Source organism: Marmota marmota, unplaced genomic scaffold (assembly GCF_001458135.2).
Source record: "Marmota marmota marmota unplaced genomic scaffold, marMar, whole genome shotgun sequence".
Lineage (NCBI taxonomy): Eukaryota > Metazoa > Chordata > Mammalia > Rodentia > Sciuridae > Marmota > Marmota marmota.
The window spans coordinates 15256305-15273758 of NW_026000082.1; the positions used below are offsets into that span (position 1 = coordinate 15256305).

Here is a 17454-nt window from a genome sequence, read left to right on the forward strand (position 1 = left end):
CTTTCAATAAATCTATTCTGAGTGGATGAATGAATGAATAGTAACAAAAAAGTTATCTTTTGTTTTTGTCAGTTACTATACCAAGTGCTTTATTTCTATCATCTCATCTATTCCCTCAAACAACCTGACAAGGTAGGCATTATCGCTACCATTTAAAATCAAGGAGACTCATGTCCAGAGGCCTCAGATCCCAAAAGGAATCCATCCAGTTATAAAGCCCACATAAGCTTTTAATAAGAGTTTCCTGATTGCAAAGAAAATATCAACCCAACTGTTCACGTAGATGGAAAATGGTACCTCCACCACTATGGTAAGGCACATGGATAAGGCACATGGAAATTCAGAGTACCTACCCTCATTTCCAGCAGTCCCCAAAACAGAAAGGTACATTATGCAATAAGAAAAGCCAACCAACCAATTATCAAAAGAGATTTTTTTACTCTTTTGGGTTTGTCCTATAAAATAAGTTGCTCCAAATGACAGGTCTTCAAATATAAATTTTAATAATAAACCTCAACAAATGAAAAATGGAACTAATCCGAGTCAGTCCTATTTTTCTTCTGTTTGTGCAGGAAATAATGGAAATTCAAAAGATAAAAAGCTGGTATCAAGTACTTAGTTTTAAAAAAAGACTGAAAGGAAAAAAATATTCTAGGTAATGTACCGGGGACAATAGAAGCCTCAGTGACAACTATCTCACCTTCAGCATTTATTATACAAAAAGAAGAAATGTTCAGACTGATGACCCTGGGGCAATGAAATATTCTTAATCCAAGCAACATTAAATTAAATTATGTTCAGAATAGTCTTACAAGACAGGAAAGAATAGTCACACATTTAAAAATATTTTTAACAAGGGTTGAAACATGAAGAGGAGGATTTTGGCAAACACCCAGGTAGCCACAAAAAATGAACCAGAATTCTTAATTCTTGCTTGGCTGATTTTCACATAAAAAGGTTTGGATATCGACAGACAAGACTTCCTACCCAGGGTGGGTGCAAATCAACAGGTGATTCCAGAAATGCAGCTGATGTTAAAGACGAGGGTTTAGCAACAAAGGAAGAGGTAGGAAAAACTATCAGGTTATTAGTATGTGCACTGTAATTAGCTGTGGAGCAAAATGAGACTCTGTGGGTGAAATGTCTGTGGGTGAAAAGAGCTGCTGTATTTACTACCAAGACATTGCCCCCAACACTGCAATGGAGGGCTCGTGAGAGCTCCTGATCACATGTTGGGATTTAGATTAAATAAGTTATGTGAGAGGGCTTTGGCACAAAGTAATGCTTGACAAATATCACTGAATATAAATCCATTAAAATTTCTTTTATTTAAAGTAAAAAAAAATTCATGGCTCCCATTGAAGGAGATGAGATATGAGATAAATAACTTGTCTGTGCAGAGACAAATTGGAATGTCAAATGTCAGAGGGACCAGGACTTTGTCTGAGAGCCTGTATGTCTTTTTCTTTTTTTTGGCTGAGGGGAGGTGGTTACTGGGGTTGAACCCAGGGATGCTCTACCGGAGTTACATCTCCCTTGCTTTTTAAAAGTTTGAACAGGGTCTCACTAAATTGCTGAGGCTGGTTTCAAACTGGCAATCCTCCTGCCTTAGCCTTCTGAGAAGCTGAGATTACAGGTGTGCATCAAGGTGCCCAGCTCAGTGTGTCCTTTCTGAAATATTGGCTTGGGGTTCTCTGGCCTTGGACCCACCACTAATAGCTATGTGAAACGCAGACACAAACATCTCCATCCCTGTCATCAAGTTCACTGATAGTAAAGTACCACATATGAAGTTTATTACTGTGGTCTGACAGCTTAATTTGATTCCAACAATTTTTATCTTTTAATAATTAATTAATTAATTTGAGTTAGGGTCTCCCTAAGTTGCTCAGACTGGCCTCCAACTCATGATTCTCCAACCTCAGCCTTCTGAGTAGGTAGAATTACAAAGGTGTGCCACCTGCCCTCTACCAACAAAGTTTTAAAAAGAGATTCATGAAGAAGAAAAGAAACAAGAAACAAAATGTTTTTCATTTTTTAATTTTTCAATCACCATTTAGCTTGCAGGTAGGAAACGAGGGAAAATAAAGACATGAAGTCTCAAGAACAAAAGAACTCGCACTTAGAAATGAGTTTGTAGGGTAGGAACCAACCAGGAAAGCCATCTTTGGTTTTCTAAAGGGCTAAAAGAATGCTGGGGGCAAGGCTACACCGAGAAAGAGTGAGCAGCCTCATCGTCATCACACTGAGTCTGATTCCTGGTAGACTTGAAAATTAAGGAGTGCTCAGGAATAAGTATGAGACTGCAAAATGGGAACACCTTCTAATGGTGCGGTTCCTTTGCACAGCGAAAATGAGATGGTAGGTTTCCCAATAATGCGGACACTAAAGGAACCCATGGTTTGAATCACACCCAGAATGTGTTCAGTACCCAGTAACTTCCCTAAAACTATCTATTAACCGATGGGACTATGCTGATGCTAGAGAGATGCTTCTCCTGGGAGGAGGTGAGACTGTCCCAGCACACCAAGGCCTCCACTTGCTTATCGACATGCAATAGAGGACCTTACCTCTTTCTTAATAAAGGAAAGGAGAGTCATATAGAAACTGTTCCAAACTGCCTCCTCCTCTCCTACCTCCCAAACATCCCTCATGGAGCTCCAGTCTTCCCTCCTGGCTTGAAAAATACAGTTTACAAAAGGTCAGAGGGGGAAAAAAAACATGCTTTATAAAACACATTTTATAATGCATGTTAAACACACACTTAGAGAACTAGTGATAAAGAGAAGTCAATTTTGGTGCACTTCAGTCTCCCAAACCCATTTTTGGGGAGAATTCTCTTAAAAAAACAAACAAACAAAAAACATTTAATCCATTTATGGATTAAACATTCCTGGGAAAGACTTTTAGATGGGATTTCCAAGTGAATGTTACCCTTTGAAACAAGACTGAATACTTTCTCAGCATGAAATTACCCTAAGGTGGAGGGTCTGGTTCCCAATGCTGAGCTCCAGTTCTTGAGATAACAGAGGAGCGATAGAAAAGGAGGAGACCCATCCAGAGAATACTCCTAAGGTTTGAACAGGGTCTCACTAAATTGCTGAGGCTGGTTTCAAACTGGCAATCCTCCTGCCTTAGCCTCCAGAGAAGCTGAGATTACAGGTGTGCATCAAGGTGCCCAGCTCAGTGTGTCCCTTCTGAAATATTGGCTTGTCCTTTCTGAAATATTGCTGTGACAGTCTGCAATTCTGTTTCTCAGAACACATCATTCGGTTCTGCTTTGGAGACAATCTAGATAAGATAAAGATGCGTCATGGGGGACGGCAGTCAGCTATCAGAAGCCTTGTTTTCATGTTGGTACACGTTGTTCAAATCTGGTTCTAGTTCACTACATGTGATAGTTAGCATGCAATGATCTCTAGAAGTTTCACTAGGAAAACCAAAGACCCAAGGAAATAAACAAAACATAATTGTGTGTGGCTGTATTGATATAGAAGCACACACTTGTAGGAATACACATATAGAAAAACACATACATAGTATCTATACTTAATTAACTAGGTATATGACTCTGGGAGGTAGTATAATATAGCTGATAAAAATAGAGGCTTTGGAGTCAAACAAACATTCAACTTTGTTCTACTACTTAGAAGCTGTGTGACCTTGAACAACTTAACTTTTCTGAGTCCATTTCCTCATTTGTAAAATAGGGCTAATAATAGTTAGACCTCGAAGAATTGCTATAAGAATTATACTACAAATCCCACCATAATGTATAATTATAATGCACTAATAAAATGTGGAAAATTATATTACTACACAGCAGGTACTTTTCTGAATATTTTACATATATTAATGCTCATGATAATACTATTAATATCCCTGTTTTAGATATGAGGAATACTGAGACACAGAGAGGGTAAGAATTTGCCTTTTACACAGCTAATGAGTGATAAGGCTGGGGTATAAATGGAGGCAATCAAGCTCCTAATCACTAGGGTATGCTGCCTAGCTGGATTCCCTAAGTCCGTGATATTCCTCTGGCACACATACACAAATATACAGACACTCTACACCTCCTCTTCCTCTCTGTTTCTAAGAATCTGATGTTTTTGCTATTAGTTTATTACACAGTGCAGTTCAAGTGGGCAGCATGTGGACAGCAGTTTCCCAAACAAAAGGATCCTATGTGGTTGCTCCACGAACAGAAAAACAAATTCAAACCTGAGAAATGTTAGTTCATTCTAACGATGACTCACAACCGCTATTTTCACAAACAGCCTGCTAATTAAACTTTCTTATGAACTCTGCTAACTAATTTTTCCAATGCATGGAGGAAAAAATCATTCATTATAGACCGGAATCCAAAATCTAATATTAACAGCACAAGTAGGATCTGTGGCATTGTAATTTGATCAGCTGGAGCATTAATAACATTTAGATCCTGATGTCTGAGAGAGTTAATCAGCTTTTGCAGAGATGTACGTAGATAACTGAACAGAACATCTGGAAGGCAGACTAGAAAGCAAAACCAGCCTATCATGGGGGGGCTGACTACTTGGCTTTACACTCATAAGTCCCCAGCTTACAATGTCCTATCTTCTGGGTGACCACGGTAATACCCTGAATTGGTGTATCACTTTAACACCTGTCAATACATTAGCAGCTCATCTGATCTCACAACACTTCAGCCAGTATTATTATCCCCATTTAGTAGATAATAACCCAAGGCACAGAATGGCTCCATCTGCTGAAAGTCTTGCAGCTAGAATAAGAACTTGGTGGATCCTTCCATTTTATCATGATGCCGCTCCCATGAAAGTGGCCTAATTCTTTAAAGAATCTCAGAAAGTATCATGACATTTTCAAATACTGAACTAAAGGCTTTCATTTACAATCTGCCAGGACCACCCAAACTGGGATTCATTATTGCTGTGAAATGCTGTCACATATGTCAACTAGTCTGAACTCAGAGTACCAGCCAAAGAAAGCAGGGTAGGATTTATCTTTTCTACTGTATATTGAAGAAATGGAGTCCCCAGGGATAAAGTGATTTAAAAAGGCCACCCACTCATCTATGAAGTGTGTGCGAGGAAGGGCAGCACTTTTATTGAAGTCTATCACGTTCTGGTTACTTCAACCAGATATTTGGTATTTCTCACCAGGAAGTGCTAGGGGGATGTTTGTGTGATTGTTTTGGGACTGTGGCTCAGGTAGTGCTTTTTCCCTTTTGTATCTAACAAGGTGGTCTGTCTTATTGGGAAGGCTCCACTGACTGGTGAGGGGCTCTGGGAAGAGCAAAGGTGTCTGAGGACCGGTTCTGATTTCTACTGTCAGGACCAGGAAGTGAGGTTGACATTCAAGTTTTCTGTCTGTTGTCAAGCTCAGGGTTCTGGGCCACAGCTCACTGTGGGAACCCTAACCACAAAGATGGAAGCAGAATACTGAATGAAGTTTTCAGCATGCCCAACCTCAGGATGACAAGACTGGTGAGATCCAGAAGCCAGGAACACCTCAGTCAGGGGAGTGGGTCAGGAAGGCCTGCTTCGGAACAAACACCTCCTTCAGCAAGCACCCTGATTATGTCCCATGCTAATAGACAGGGATTCTACCCAGGCAGTTTCTCTGTGTCCCTGCCTGCTCTGGCCATAAAAACAAGTCAATCAATCCAAAACGGGTCCAGGTAAGAAAGAAGGTAAAAGGAAAATTCCATATATGTGATTTCAGGCTTCATATCCCATCCTGTGTTATAGCTGGCTTCTGTCTCCACAATTACATCCACCGCAAGAGCTAAGGTGAGGGTATGGGAAGGGGTATGGGACTGGGCTTCAGGTTACTACTTGAGAAAGGAACAAAGGTCATCATCATCCATTTTTCCTTTATGTAAAGAAAGCCCTGGGCCAGCTGGTCTCTTACTTCTCAGATAAGTCACATTTAATTTACCATTTTTCCTCTGCTTTCCTTTTCTTTCTACATTCATTTCTTTCTGCCCTCTTTTTTTTAAATCTAGAACTATTTTAATAATTAGCATTTTTCCATATTATTTCGTAGACAATTCAAATCCTGTTTGGATCAAAGAGGCATTAAAATAAGAAGGCAAAAAGAGAAAGCAGGTCAGAAATAAGCAAAGAAAAGAGAAGAAGAAAAAGCAAGGAAAATAAGAAGCCACATATTCTTGACTTGTAGATTCTTTGGGCTGCCCTGGCCTCATCTGTAAAGTGAGTGGATTGCCTATATCGGATATTTCCACAGGTTACAGGAGGTACTGATAATAAAAGTCCCCGAAAACAAATACAAAGGGCAGATATCTTGGATCATGAAGTGCTTATGCTTATACCACCAGTAAAATTATTTAATTGGATTCAGGATGTTTGTGATGAGAAATTCCATTAGAAGCCATAGAAATTAGAGTGCTTATCCTAACTAGCTGTATATCCTTTGTGTTGATGGCGCTGTGCATCTCACCAGTCAACTTATAAAACAAGAGTTGAGCAGAAAATCAAACTTATAAATCAGCAGGAAATTAAAGTACATGGGGAAAGTCACTGAGCAAACATGTATCGGACCTCAGCGACACAATGATTCTCAGATCATAGATGTCAAGGGAAATCTGCAAACTGTCACTCTATTTGTGTTAGGTAGGGTTATTTATTAGCAAAGTAGAAAGAACACAGCTTTGAGTGTCTGGCAGACATGGGTTCAAATCTAAGCTCTACCACTTATTGGCTCTGACTTTTTGGATAAATTACTCCTACAATCTAATTTCTGCTAAATTCAAGGCCAAGTTTAAGTCTCACTCTTCTTTGATGCTTGCTCTGAGAACCCTAGTCCATTGTCAGTCTTTCCTCCTCTGCACACACATAACTGATGTTGCTTTTACCTTCATTCTGCAGAGGCAGAGTGCTAAGTAATAGACCATAGACTTTGTAGTCAAACAAACTTAACCCCACACAGCAGCTAATTCTAGGTTTGCCATACTCATCTGCAAAACCTAATGAGATAGTATAGATAATATCCCCAGCCCTGTAGCTGATAGATAGTAGGCATTCCATCAAATATCCAACCTCATTATATTGTTATGAATCCTTTCATGCTATTTTTCCAGTGATATTAACAGCCAGAGCCAGGAAGGGTAAGACTGGACCTTGGTAAAGAAAAAAAAAATGCCACTACAAAGCAGCTAAGGTATGGTGATATGCTTCACAAGTAGGGCTACCTGTGCCTTCTAGATCTGTGGGCTGCTGGAGGGTCCTACAATTTTTCCTGACTTTCCTTACTCATCACCCCTGTAAGAACATATGGGCATAAACTATGTCTTATCCTTTTTGATTTCTTCACAAACCCTGATATAGAATTTAAGAGTAAGAAGGAAAGAGAATAACATCTATTTGGTCTGAGAGAGTAGACACTAAATAAATACTGTTGGCTGATTGAAAATGTTTTACAAATGTAAAAGCCTTACACAAATATATGGTCTCTATCTGAGTTTTATCTTTTCTCCAAACTAGAAATATCTTCTCCCATCAAAGCTCAATTTTGTCACTGTAGAAAAAAATGAAAAAGCAACTTAAAGATCTTCACTTCTTATGAGGAATAAAGACAGATACAGAGTTCATCAGTTAAGAGCAGTAAGGGAGATGCAGAAAGAGGGCGGGGGGCAGATTGAAAAAAGAAATCACCACTACCACACCTCTCAGAAGACAAGAAAAAAATGAATTTCCCATTAACACATTTCGGAAAGCACTTTCCTCCTACCCCGAAGCTGATGAATTGCATTTTTAGATAATGTGTGGAAATTTCAGTTTGACATTACCTTCCTGCTTAGTTCCTAGTCTCAATCAACCAGGCCATTCTATGGAGAAGGGGGGGGAGTAAGGGAGTAAATGTGTGTTAGGGAAGGAGAGGAGGCTGGGTGAACAGGAATCGGTCTTAAGAACCAGTCAGCTAAAGCCCAGAAATAGAAAATCCTTAAAATACCCAGGCCTGATTCACATCTTAGGTAAAAATCCTTTGAGACATCTCTCCTGGGATGTGAGAATACCTTCCTATGGTTATTCAAGTTCGGAAGCAGGGCAGAACTGGCTGATTTGGAAGGGAAGACGAAAGGGAGGACAGTCAGGAGGCACAAGGGACACACACCTGGTCCCTTTTGTCACCAGCCTGGGGAAAAGCTGTGTGGAGAGATGCTCTATGTACCTGCACGAAGTGCAAGCCTCACAGCTCTGCTCAACTAGCAAGTCCTAATTAGGAAGGATGGAAGGTCTCTGATTGCCCCTGATGAGTGTGTAAGAGGCACAATGATTACATGGTTTACTGTCTGCACTTAATGTTCTGACGTTCTGCAAGTTCCCCTTAATAAGGCAGACCCCCTATTCTCCTATTTTGTAGCCCTATTAGGCTGCCAAATCTTCACCATACCTAAAAATTTTCCATTCACCCCCAACAATATCCAATCCAAGTCAACAAATCAAAACTCTCTTATTCTTCTTTGTGGAATATGTATAAGATGACTGCAGGGAGGTGATAAATAAAATGACAAATGCAAATCTGCCTGATTTTCCTCTGAATGCAGGAGACGTATCACACTGCACCAAGCACATTTTTCCAAATCAGAGCAAAATATGCTGATATCCTAATAAATGCTACCGTCTCCTTTACTCTTCCCATCACTAACTAATATCCCTCTGATGTCCATGTAAGAAAAGTTCATTTAGCTAATCAAATCTTGGGATTTTCTTGGATATACCTAATTGTGGCTGGGTTTTAACTATGCTTAAATCCAAGGTAGCATCCGTGCCAATACAGTGCTTATAAAATAAAGAAAAGGTACACACAGTGAAGGGTATTTTAGAAGGGAGAAAATCAGAAATTAAAAACCACTTCATGTATATAGTCTTCCTTATACAGGTAAACAGTGATCTGTTTAATTCAAACATTTTATTTCTTTAATGCACAGTGTGCTATTTTCCAAAACAAAACGTTGTGAACTCTAACTAGATTTTCTTTGTACTGAAAATTTTCATTCTCTAGGTATGCAAGCTGAACTTGCTTGTAAAAGGGAGGGGTCAGCTTAATATTTGGGAGAAAACTGCCAGAGATAAACAATATGCTAGAGAACTCACAGTCAGAGCTCCCATACTTGGAAGCTAAGTCAGCTGTGCAAGTTACTTAAATGCTCCTAAATTCAAATTTCTTCAACTGTAAAATGGCAGTCTTGAGGATTACCTGATACTCTACCTCCTAGTCTCAGCACACTGTAAGTGTTCGTTAAATGCTGGCTACTCTTATGATTCTCTGAGAAATCTCAATTAGGTAACTTACCTAATTTTTACCATTTAAATGAACTATGATATTTAAAGTATTTAATAGAGGGGCCACAATACACATTAAGTAACACAAAAATATACAAAAGCTGCTGCTATTATTCTTATTTGTCTTTGCTAGGCACTATTAGAAATTATGTCAACAAATAGCTGACCTCACATTTCAGGAATGAATCAAAAAGCATTTTCATATTTTAGGACTTTTCCGAGCTATTTATTGTTTACATGGTTATCTCAGAAGCATAACCAAATTTCCCTAGTGTTCTTATAAAGCCAGTTCCTTGAAAGCATAGGAGGTAATATACAACAGCCCCTGACTCTCTCTTCTCACTATCTCCCACCCAGTGGACAGAATTGTGTCAGGCCTCCTGGCCTGGAAGCTCTAACAGTCATTCGCACTACTGTGGTCCATGTCCCACATCTCACTTTTAGAGAGAGACACAGGATTATTAGCACTTTCACAAATCCAGAAAAAAATAGAAGTTACCCTATGACACCAGATTGAAAGTGAGCTGGTTCCTTTAATTAGAGATATAAATCCAGACACAAAAGGGGTGGCAAAGTATTCACCCTAATGTCCACGGTAGTGAAGAGTTTCTTTTTTTTCTTTTCTTTTCTTGTTCCACTTTTCCCACTGAATAATAATATTAATTAAGCCAAAGACATATTATAAAGAAAAAAAGACAGAGAGAGATGGATTAGTGGTGGTGTTTCTGTAATGCTTTTGTCCATTGGGGTGCAACTCCAACCAACCTGACTTTTGGGCACTTAATCTGGCAACACTGTTTCATATCAGAGTACTGCTTCCAAAGAGGCACATGCCAGCTCTACTTCTGCTGTTGAAAGCACGGAAGAATAACAAGTGTTTTTGGTCTTCCACTGAAATTTTAGTTCTATTACTTTGCCTTTCTTTCCTATAAATCCTAACCCCATCTTTCTAACCTTCCCCAATTGCTCCAGCTAACAAGATGCTACCTTTTCCAACTATTGACAACACTTAGGGTCTGTCCATATGCCAGTCTCTCAATATATTCAGTTTTGTAAACAATAATGTGCAGTTTGGACTGCCCTATCCTCAAAACCTCCCCTTAGAGTTTTTACCTGCCTGAAATGGATAGAAATCTACTCTTACAAGTTACAGTTCATGGACACATGGAAAATGACAGCAAGTAAAGATGTAGTTCTTTTTTATCATTGTGATGCAAATAATTACACAATGTGAGTAAGCAAAACTGCTTATTGTCTTATACTGATTTCTTTCTTTCTGGGGATTTTTTCTTTGTTATTTTCTCCCCTTTATTACTTTTGGGTGGGATAGTAAGATAATAGGCATTGATAAAACTGCAATTCAGCATTCTAGCAAAAGATACATTCTGAGCCACCCAGACCCATCCTGATAAAGTGATATGTTTCTTCACCTAAAATATTAATCATATATATAAATTTAGACTCAGTAAGCAAACTCAATGCTTATGAATCAAAACCAAAACCAGAAAGGCAACAAAGGAAAAAATAAAAACAAATCAATTCTCTGTAGTCCATGGGAATAATAAAAATTTCCCCAGAGATTTGGTGTTCTTCGCTTGAGTTTCTAGGTTGCATGAATCCTGTGGGCCATGAGCCACTTCTCTTTCTTTCCAGCAGCAGAGGCTGCAGGTAGATTCAGGAGACAAGCAAAGGACTTGGCTTCCAATGCCATCACATGACCATGGCTGCACACAAAAGCAACTCGGGAAATGTGTTTTCTCTCCCTGGTTCCTATATTACCCTGATGAGCATCCTTTCCCAATTGGTAAATGAAAATCTAATGTCTTTGAGAAGACATTACTTAATAAGTAACAGAGATGTCTAAAAGCACTCTAAGCGAATCTTAAACTTGGCACTTTTAGTAAATTTGGTTCTATCTTAAAGGAGGACACAGACTGAATTATATCCCCTAGTGGATGACAAATATGGTTATCTTTGCTTCCCTTTATACACAAAAGTCTTGTTTAAAGCCATGGTGCATTAGGCAGACTCTCCAGAGGATGGCCAGCAATCTCCACTGAAAGGAACAAAATGTAGCACTGGGTTATGGGGTGGAAATTAAGCAGGAGTCTTAACCTTAGCACATACTTCCCAAAAAATCATGCTTTTGGAACCTACAGGCACTTCTCTGAGCTCCACCACCTGCTAATAACTATACTGCCTTGGGAAGTTACTTAGCCTAATTTAGGTTCAGTTTCCTCATCTAAGAAAATAGATAACATTTCTGTAGTGAATGAAATAAGTTATGTCCACTGCTTACAAGTACTTAGTACAAAAGTGCCTGCTAACTGGTGGCAGTTGTGTTCATAGTACCATATCAATTAAATCCATGCCCAAATGTCTTTTATGTGTTCTCAAATGGAGAATTCTACAATAACCCACGTTCAGGGGTGAGTCCAGCCTGCCTGTAATGCAGTGAACACAGTCACTTCTTCTCAAGGGATTTGGACTTTATTGAGGACAGAATCTTCTAAAAGAATCCACTATATTCTTTTAGGGAGTGGTTTGGGGTTGGAAAATCTTAATCTTGAATTCTTATCTTTTTGCCACTTCCCACCACCCAATCCTCCCACTGGATATTTAGAACTCCTTGTAAACTTCACAGGATCGAGATGCATTGAGATCTGTAGGAGGTGTTGGAGGAAAAGGGGGGACTGGGAAGTTAAAAATCAGGGCAACAAAAATACCTATGATGTCATTCACCCTGACATCTGAACTGAGGCCTTTCCACTTGCCTGGTGTGATACCTCACCTCTCCCACCCTGTGTTATGACTTAACCCCCAAAAGCAGGCCTAAGAGGGTCTTTCTAGAGCAATTCTTACTCCTTCCCCATTTCCCTGAAGCCCTGTCTTCTCCCTCCTTGTCTGACTTCTAGCACAGCCAATTAAACCTGAACAACGGGTGGATGGAGGAAATATGCTGCATCTATGGAATGGTACAGCAGGGACCAGTTTCACTGTTAATTTAAAATGCTAGAATTAATTAGGTAGTGTAAATGAAGAATTTAATAAGCACTCTTTACAACCACAAGTTCTACTTTTATTAAACACTGCTACCAAATGAGGGCAAATATCTCTGGTCTCTGTATTTCCCTGCCTCATTCCCATAAGGTCTATATAAATAAAAAAATTTGCCTGAATTTTAAAAAATTGCATAATTATAAATTCATGCCTAAATTGTATTTCTGCTTTCAACCCGTAAGCTTCTTCTTCTTTAAGCTCAGATACTACTGTATGTCTCTGCTTGTGCTGGAGAGGGTGCTAAGCAAACCAAAGTTGACAATTTTGGTTTTGTATACCAAATTAAAGGCTGTCTTCGAAGCTGTCACTCCTATTCAAATCCACTCGGTGAACTACCAAATTAGCATTCTTTCAGTAAAGGAATCTGCTTGTTTAAACATGTGTCTTTAGAAAACAAGGATCAACACCATGAATCAGTACTTCACAAAAGTCTCACTACCATTCTAAGGGAAATCGTCTGAAAAGGTGATTAATAATATTCACTAATATAGCTGGCAGAATCCCTATTTAGAAGGTAAGGCTAAATCAAAAATACATTTTCTATATAGGAGTGGGAGGAAGAATCATATGGTTAACTGGTTTTAATTTGGTTTGAATTATCATCCTATTATATAAAGATTATTCAGGAATCTAAACACCCGCTTTCTGAAAGTGTAGGCAATTCTGTTAAAGGATAGATGTGCTCTGGGATAAGATCATTAAAGCCTGGCCCTATTTGGAGACCTGTCCTGGTCACTCTCCTCAAGGCCTACTCGCTATATCCGTAATAGCAACATCCTCCATTTTCAGAAAACTCCCTACACAATAAGTGTTGGACGAGGTGCTTAAGCCAGTCTTACATTTCACCTTTACAACACTCCCTCTAAGATAAGCATTATTTTGGAATTTTATAGGTAAGGAAAGTGTGTTTGGAAGGTTATGTGACTTACATTGTAGAAAGTAGCACCTTACAAGTTTAATGATTTTGCAAAATAATTTATAAGGGGGGGGGGGAAGTTATATGTGAATTATGAGAATGGGAGAATTTATATTTATTGGTACACATATATATTATAGACTTTGATTTAAAATCAAGATGTCCTATCTCCCTATTTTAATCAAAGAGCTTCCTTTTAATTTAAGTCTGTTGCTTGTCAATTAAACTGTCCAAAGAAAGGGAAACAAAAGTCAATACTCACAACTGACAAGCACTTGAAGTTGACGTGAATGATTTCAGGAGTAGAGCACCAGAAAGCAGCAGCTTCACTGCCATCACTGTGTGGTTTTCTAAGAAAATGTTTTCATTTCCAACAAGATTACAGGGAAAAATTCCCCCAAAGAATTATAGTACCATTGTCTAGCAAACATTAGGTCCTCAAAGAATAGTTATTGATTAGGAAAAAATAATAACATAAAAAATCTCAGATATCAAAATTCTATAGGGTACTGTTTCACTTTCAAATAAAAAAAATTCTGACTTTTCAGAATATCCTCAAAACAAACAAATACATACAATGAAATACCTCAAATGCAGATCCTTTTTAATCACCTCCTTCCTACTGCTGAACAGTTACAGAATAATCTGCTATCCTTAGGGCCTATTTCTCCGCAGGGACAATGAGCAGTTGTGTAACCCTTCCACAGTCCACTGTGGCACCCTTTAAAACACTTGTCTCAACACATGGAAGAACATTGGACACACACAATCTAATGCTTGGAAGGAGAAGAAGTGAATAAAAACTACTATGGAATATAGGAGAGCAGAGGGCAGAAGTGGGAGCTAAAGAACAGAGAGAAGTGGTGGCTGATTAAGAATAAAAGAGGATAAAACGAAAGGATAACTTCACATAAAGTTGAAGAAGCTCTAAGATCTTCATGGGTTTCCTAGTCCTACCAATCCATAGTATGGTTTTATGTGGTGTACACACATGTACAGTGCTGTGGGTCTAGGACTGTGTATAGGTGCCATCCTTGCATGCAGGATACATCATGCAGACACTCAGATGCACAATCACACATGTGCATTTCTTCTAAGTTCCCCATATTCAGTGATATAACTTCTTCTGCAAGTCCCAAGTCTAGAATATGGAAGAACATACCTGTAATTTTGTCTCTCACGAGTTTGCAGGATTCTATTTCACCAATGCTCCCAAAGAGACTCCTGAATTCCTCTTGGGTCATATTCTGGGGTAAGTAGTTGACGATGAGGTTAGTTTTGCTGTCATCTGTGGCTGCCCCTGTCTGCATGGGAGAAGGACAGTTTCTGTTGTTGCTGGAGGGTCCATTGCTTGTATTGGATGTCGGGCCATTTGACACCTGAGGCTCCATGGTGCTAATTATCTAAACAAAAGTAATAATAATAAAAGAAACCTTTTGAAATCTGAAAGACACAATCAAAGTCCTTTTAAAATTTTATTTTATTTTATTTTTTGAAAAGGAAGAGAACAAGATGGAAGCAAGATGGAGCAAGAAAGACTGGGTTGTGAACACAGCCACTTTAGAAGCATGTTTTTAACCAAAATGTTAAACTCCCCTTGCTATTTTTAGGCCAGCCCTTAGATTTTGAACACAGACTAGAATGCAGTGGGAACTCTCCCATTATTTTGTTAATGAAAAGCTAATTCCTGTTTTCATTACACAATCACTCTCAGAAATGTATACTTAAGCCACACCAAATTATAATTAAAATGTAAAGTAATAATCATGATTAAAATTATAGTTCCATTAAAGCTGAAAAAGCTAAATATAGAGGGCTACACTCACAAGATCAAATACAGTACCTGTTTATTAACTATCTCATAAAGTAAAATGACATTGAATTAAGCGGGGCCGTTCCATATGGGAAGGGTTGAGATTTCCACTGATGCTTAAACACTGATCAAACTTGTGATTTCACAAGTACATGCCAGGGAGCTGAAAAATCATCTAATGATTTTTTTAAAAATCTAGCCATTCGGCTGCTGTTTCTTCCAGACCTCTAATAAAACAAAAAACAAAAAGTTTTTTCCAGGTCTCCACCTTAGGTCCAGTGTAGCCCAAGACTGTCCTCTTGTACATTACTTGGCGGGGGCGGGGAAGGACTTTCTCTGGATTTAAATACTTAATTGAAAAAAGATTTCCTTGGGTGTGTGAACTGTCTCAGGCAACATACTAGTGGAAAAAATTCGTAAGAGTTCCTGTCCTCAAGGAGCTTGTAGTCTCCAGGACACAGACAGGTGCATGGCTGGTGGCAGGACAATAGGCATGAATAGAGGTACAATGTCCCCAGCTCACAGAATAAAGGCAATCAGGGACAATGCCGAGATGATGATGCTTTTAGATGGAAAATGGGTTTAAACTGAGGGAGCAAGGCCATGAAGATGCCCTGTATGGGGTAACAAAAATGGAAAATCACAAAACTGCAGAGCCAAAAGACACTTTAGGGAATAAAATCTAGCTCAGTATTTTCATATCTGGGATTAAGTCCAAAGACATCCAGTGACATTGTCATTTCAAGAAAGTGGAGCAAAATCTGGGCCTGCACCCAGGCTTCCTAGTCTTCTTGGTCCCACCTTTTCATTCTATTTTATCACTGTCCCCTGTTTATCTATCATATGGCTTCTGTCTCCTCTGAAATCACTTCTTAACTCTTAGGCAATGGAATCATGCCCTGCCACTCACTAGCTATGTGGCATTAGGGAATCAAGGTGTAACAGATATCTGATAAACAGTAGATCCTATTACTATTACCCTTTTACTGTTCAGAGAATTTTTTTTGGGGGGGGTAAGCATTTTTGTTGAATATCACGTACATGAAGTAAAGTGTACAAACCTCAAGGCTACAAATGCAAAGAATGTTTACAAAGTAAACACAACTGACACCTGGGTACCAACTTTCACATTGTAGCATAGATTGTGACTAGTACCATGAAATCCTCCTGTCCTCTCCTGTCATTTACATCACCCTCCTCAAAGTAACCACCATTCTGACTTCTAATCCATAGATCCCGTTTGCCTATTTTTGAAAGTTTGCATAGAATCATACCATGTGTAGTCTTTTCACCTGTCTGAAGTGTCATGTATATTGTCTGTGTAGTGCTATGTTGTTCTTTCCCTATACTATTGAAAATTTAATTGTAAGAAAATGTCACATTTAATTTATCTCTTGATGAACTAGATTGTTTCTAGTTTTCAACTGTCAGAGTTGTTGCTGCTATGAGCATTATGCACAATCTTTGGTTAGGTATTTGCACATGTATCTGTTTGGTATATTCCTAGGATTCTGTTTTGGGGGGTCATAAGGTATATGTATGTTCAGTTTCAGTAGATACTGCCAATAGTTTTTCAAAGTAGATGTACCAATTTATATTCCCACAGGTAAAGATTGAAAGTTCCAGATCCTCCACATCCTCACCAATGTTCACAGACTGTTTTTGGTTTTTTTTTTTTTTTTAACTTATTTTGTTTTTACTTGTTTTCTCATTTGAAGAAGAGTGGTATGGTGGGGGGAGGAAGAAACTAGTTTTGGAGCCAAGACAACAGCTGCCTTAAAATTCTAGCTCTATCACTTATTAGCTGTGACTTTGAGCCTCAGATTTCTCTTCTGGAAAACTAGAATAAAACCTCCCATGCAGGGTTGGTTTTCTTCAGGATGAAAGCTCATATATAAGAAGTATCTACAATAAAAAGTACCTAGAGACATCATCACTATTATTCCTCATTATGCCCCAGTGATACTGTTTCCTCTTTTGATGGTCACAAATGGGAAATGAAACCAAAAGAAAAACATGAAGTCTTGAGAAGAGCTAGGGTAATAAAGCGGACTGAGGACGGTGAGTAGCGTCTTAGGTTCTTTACCATCATGCAAGCAATTTAAGTGGCTCCACTTCTCACATCACCAGAACTTTCTTCTTGGCTTCAGGTCAACTGTAGGATTCCAGAAGGCTGGTCCAGACAGCAAGGAGAAAGCAAAAAGCTTCTGAGAAGAATCTTAAACCAAGCTCTCCTCAGAAATGATCGAAACCAGCCAGGTGTGGTGGCATATGCCTATAATCCCAGCAACTCTGGAGGCTGAGGAAGGAGGATCTCAAGTTTGAGGCCAGCTTTAGTAACCTAGCAAGATCCT

The 17454-nt window shown here is 38.9% G+C and overlaps 1 protein-coding gene across 11 annotated transcripts in view; it reads right to left on the minus strand.

Annotated features, from left to right (window-relative positions):
* Positions 1-17454, minus strand: part of Elavl4 (ELAV like RNA binding protein 4) — a 137101-nt gene that overhangs the window by 34222 nt on the left and 85425 nt on the right. For 9 of the 11 annotated variants that reach the window (XM_048815421.1, XM_048815418.1, XM_048815417.1 and 6 more), the window contains exon 2: positions 14450-14690. In XM_048815421.1, the coding sequence (XP_048671378.1) occupies positions 14450-14690 (241 nt within the window). Of the gene's footprint in view, positions 1-14449; positions 14691-17186; positions 17274-17454 lie in introns of all 11 variants that reach the window. The other 2 variants (XM_048815422.1, XM_048815423.1) reach the window with 1 other exon arrangement.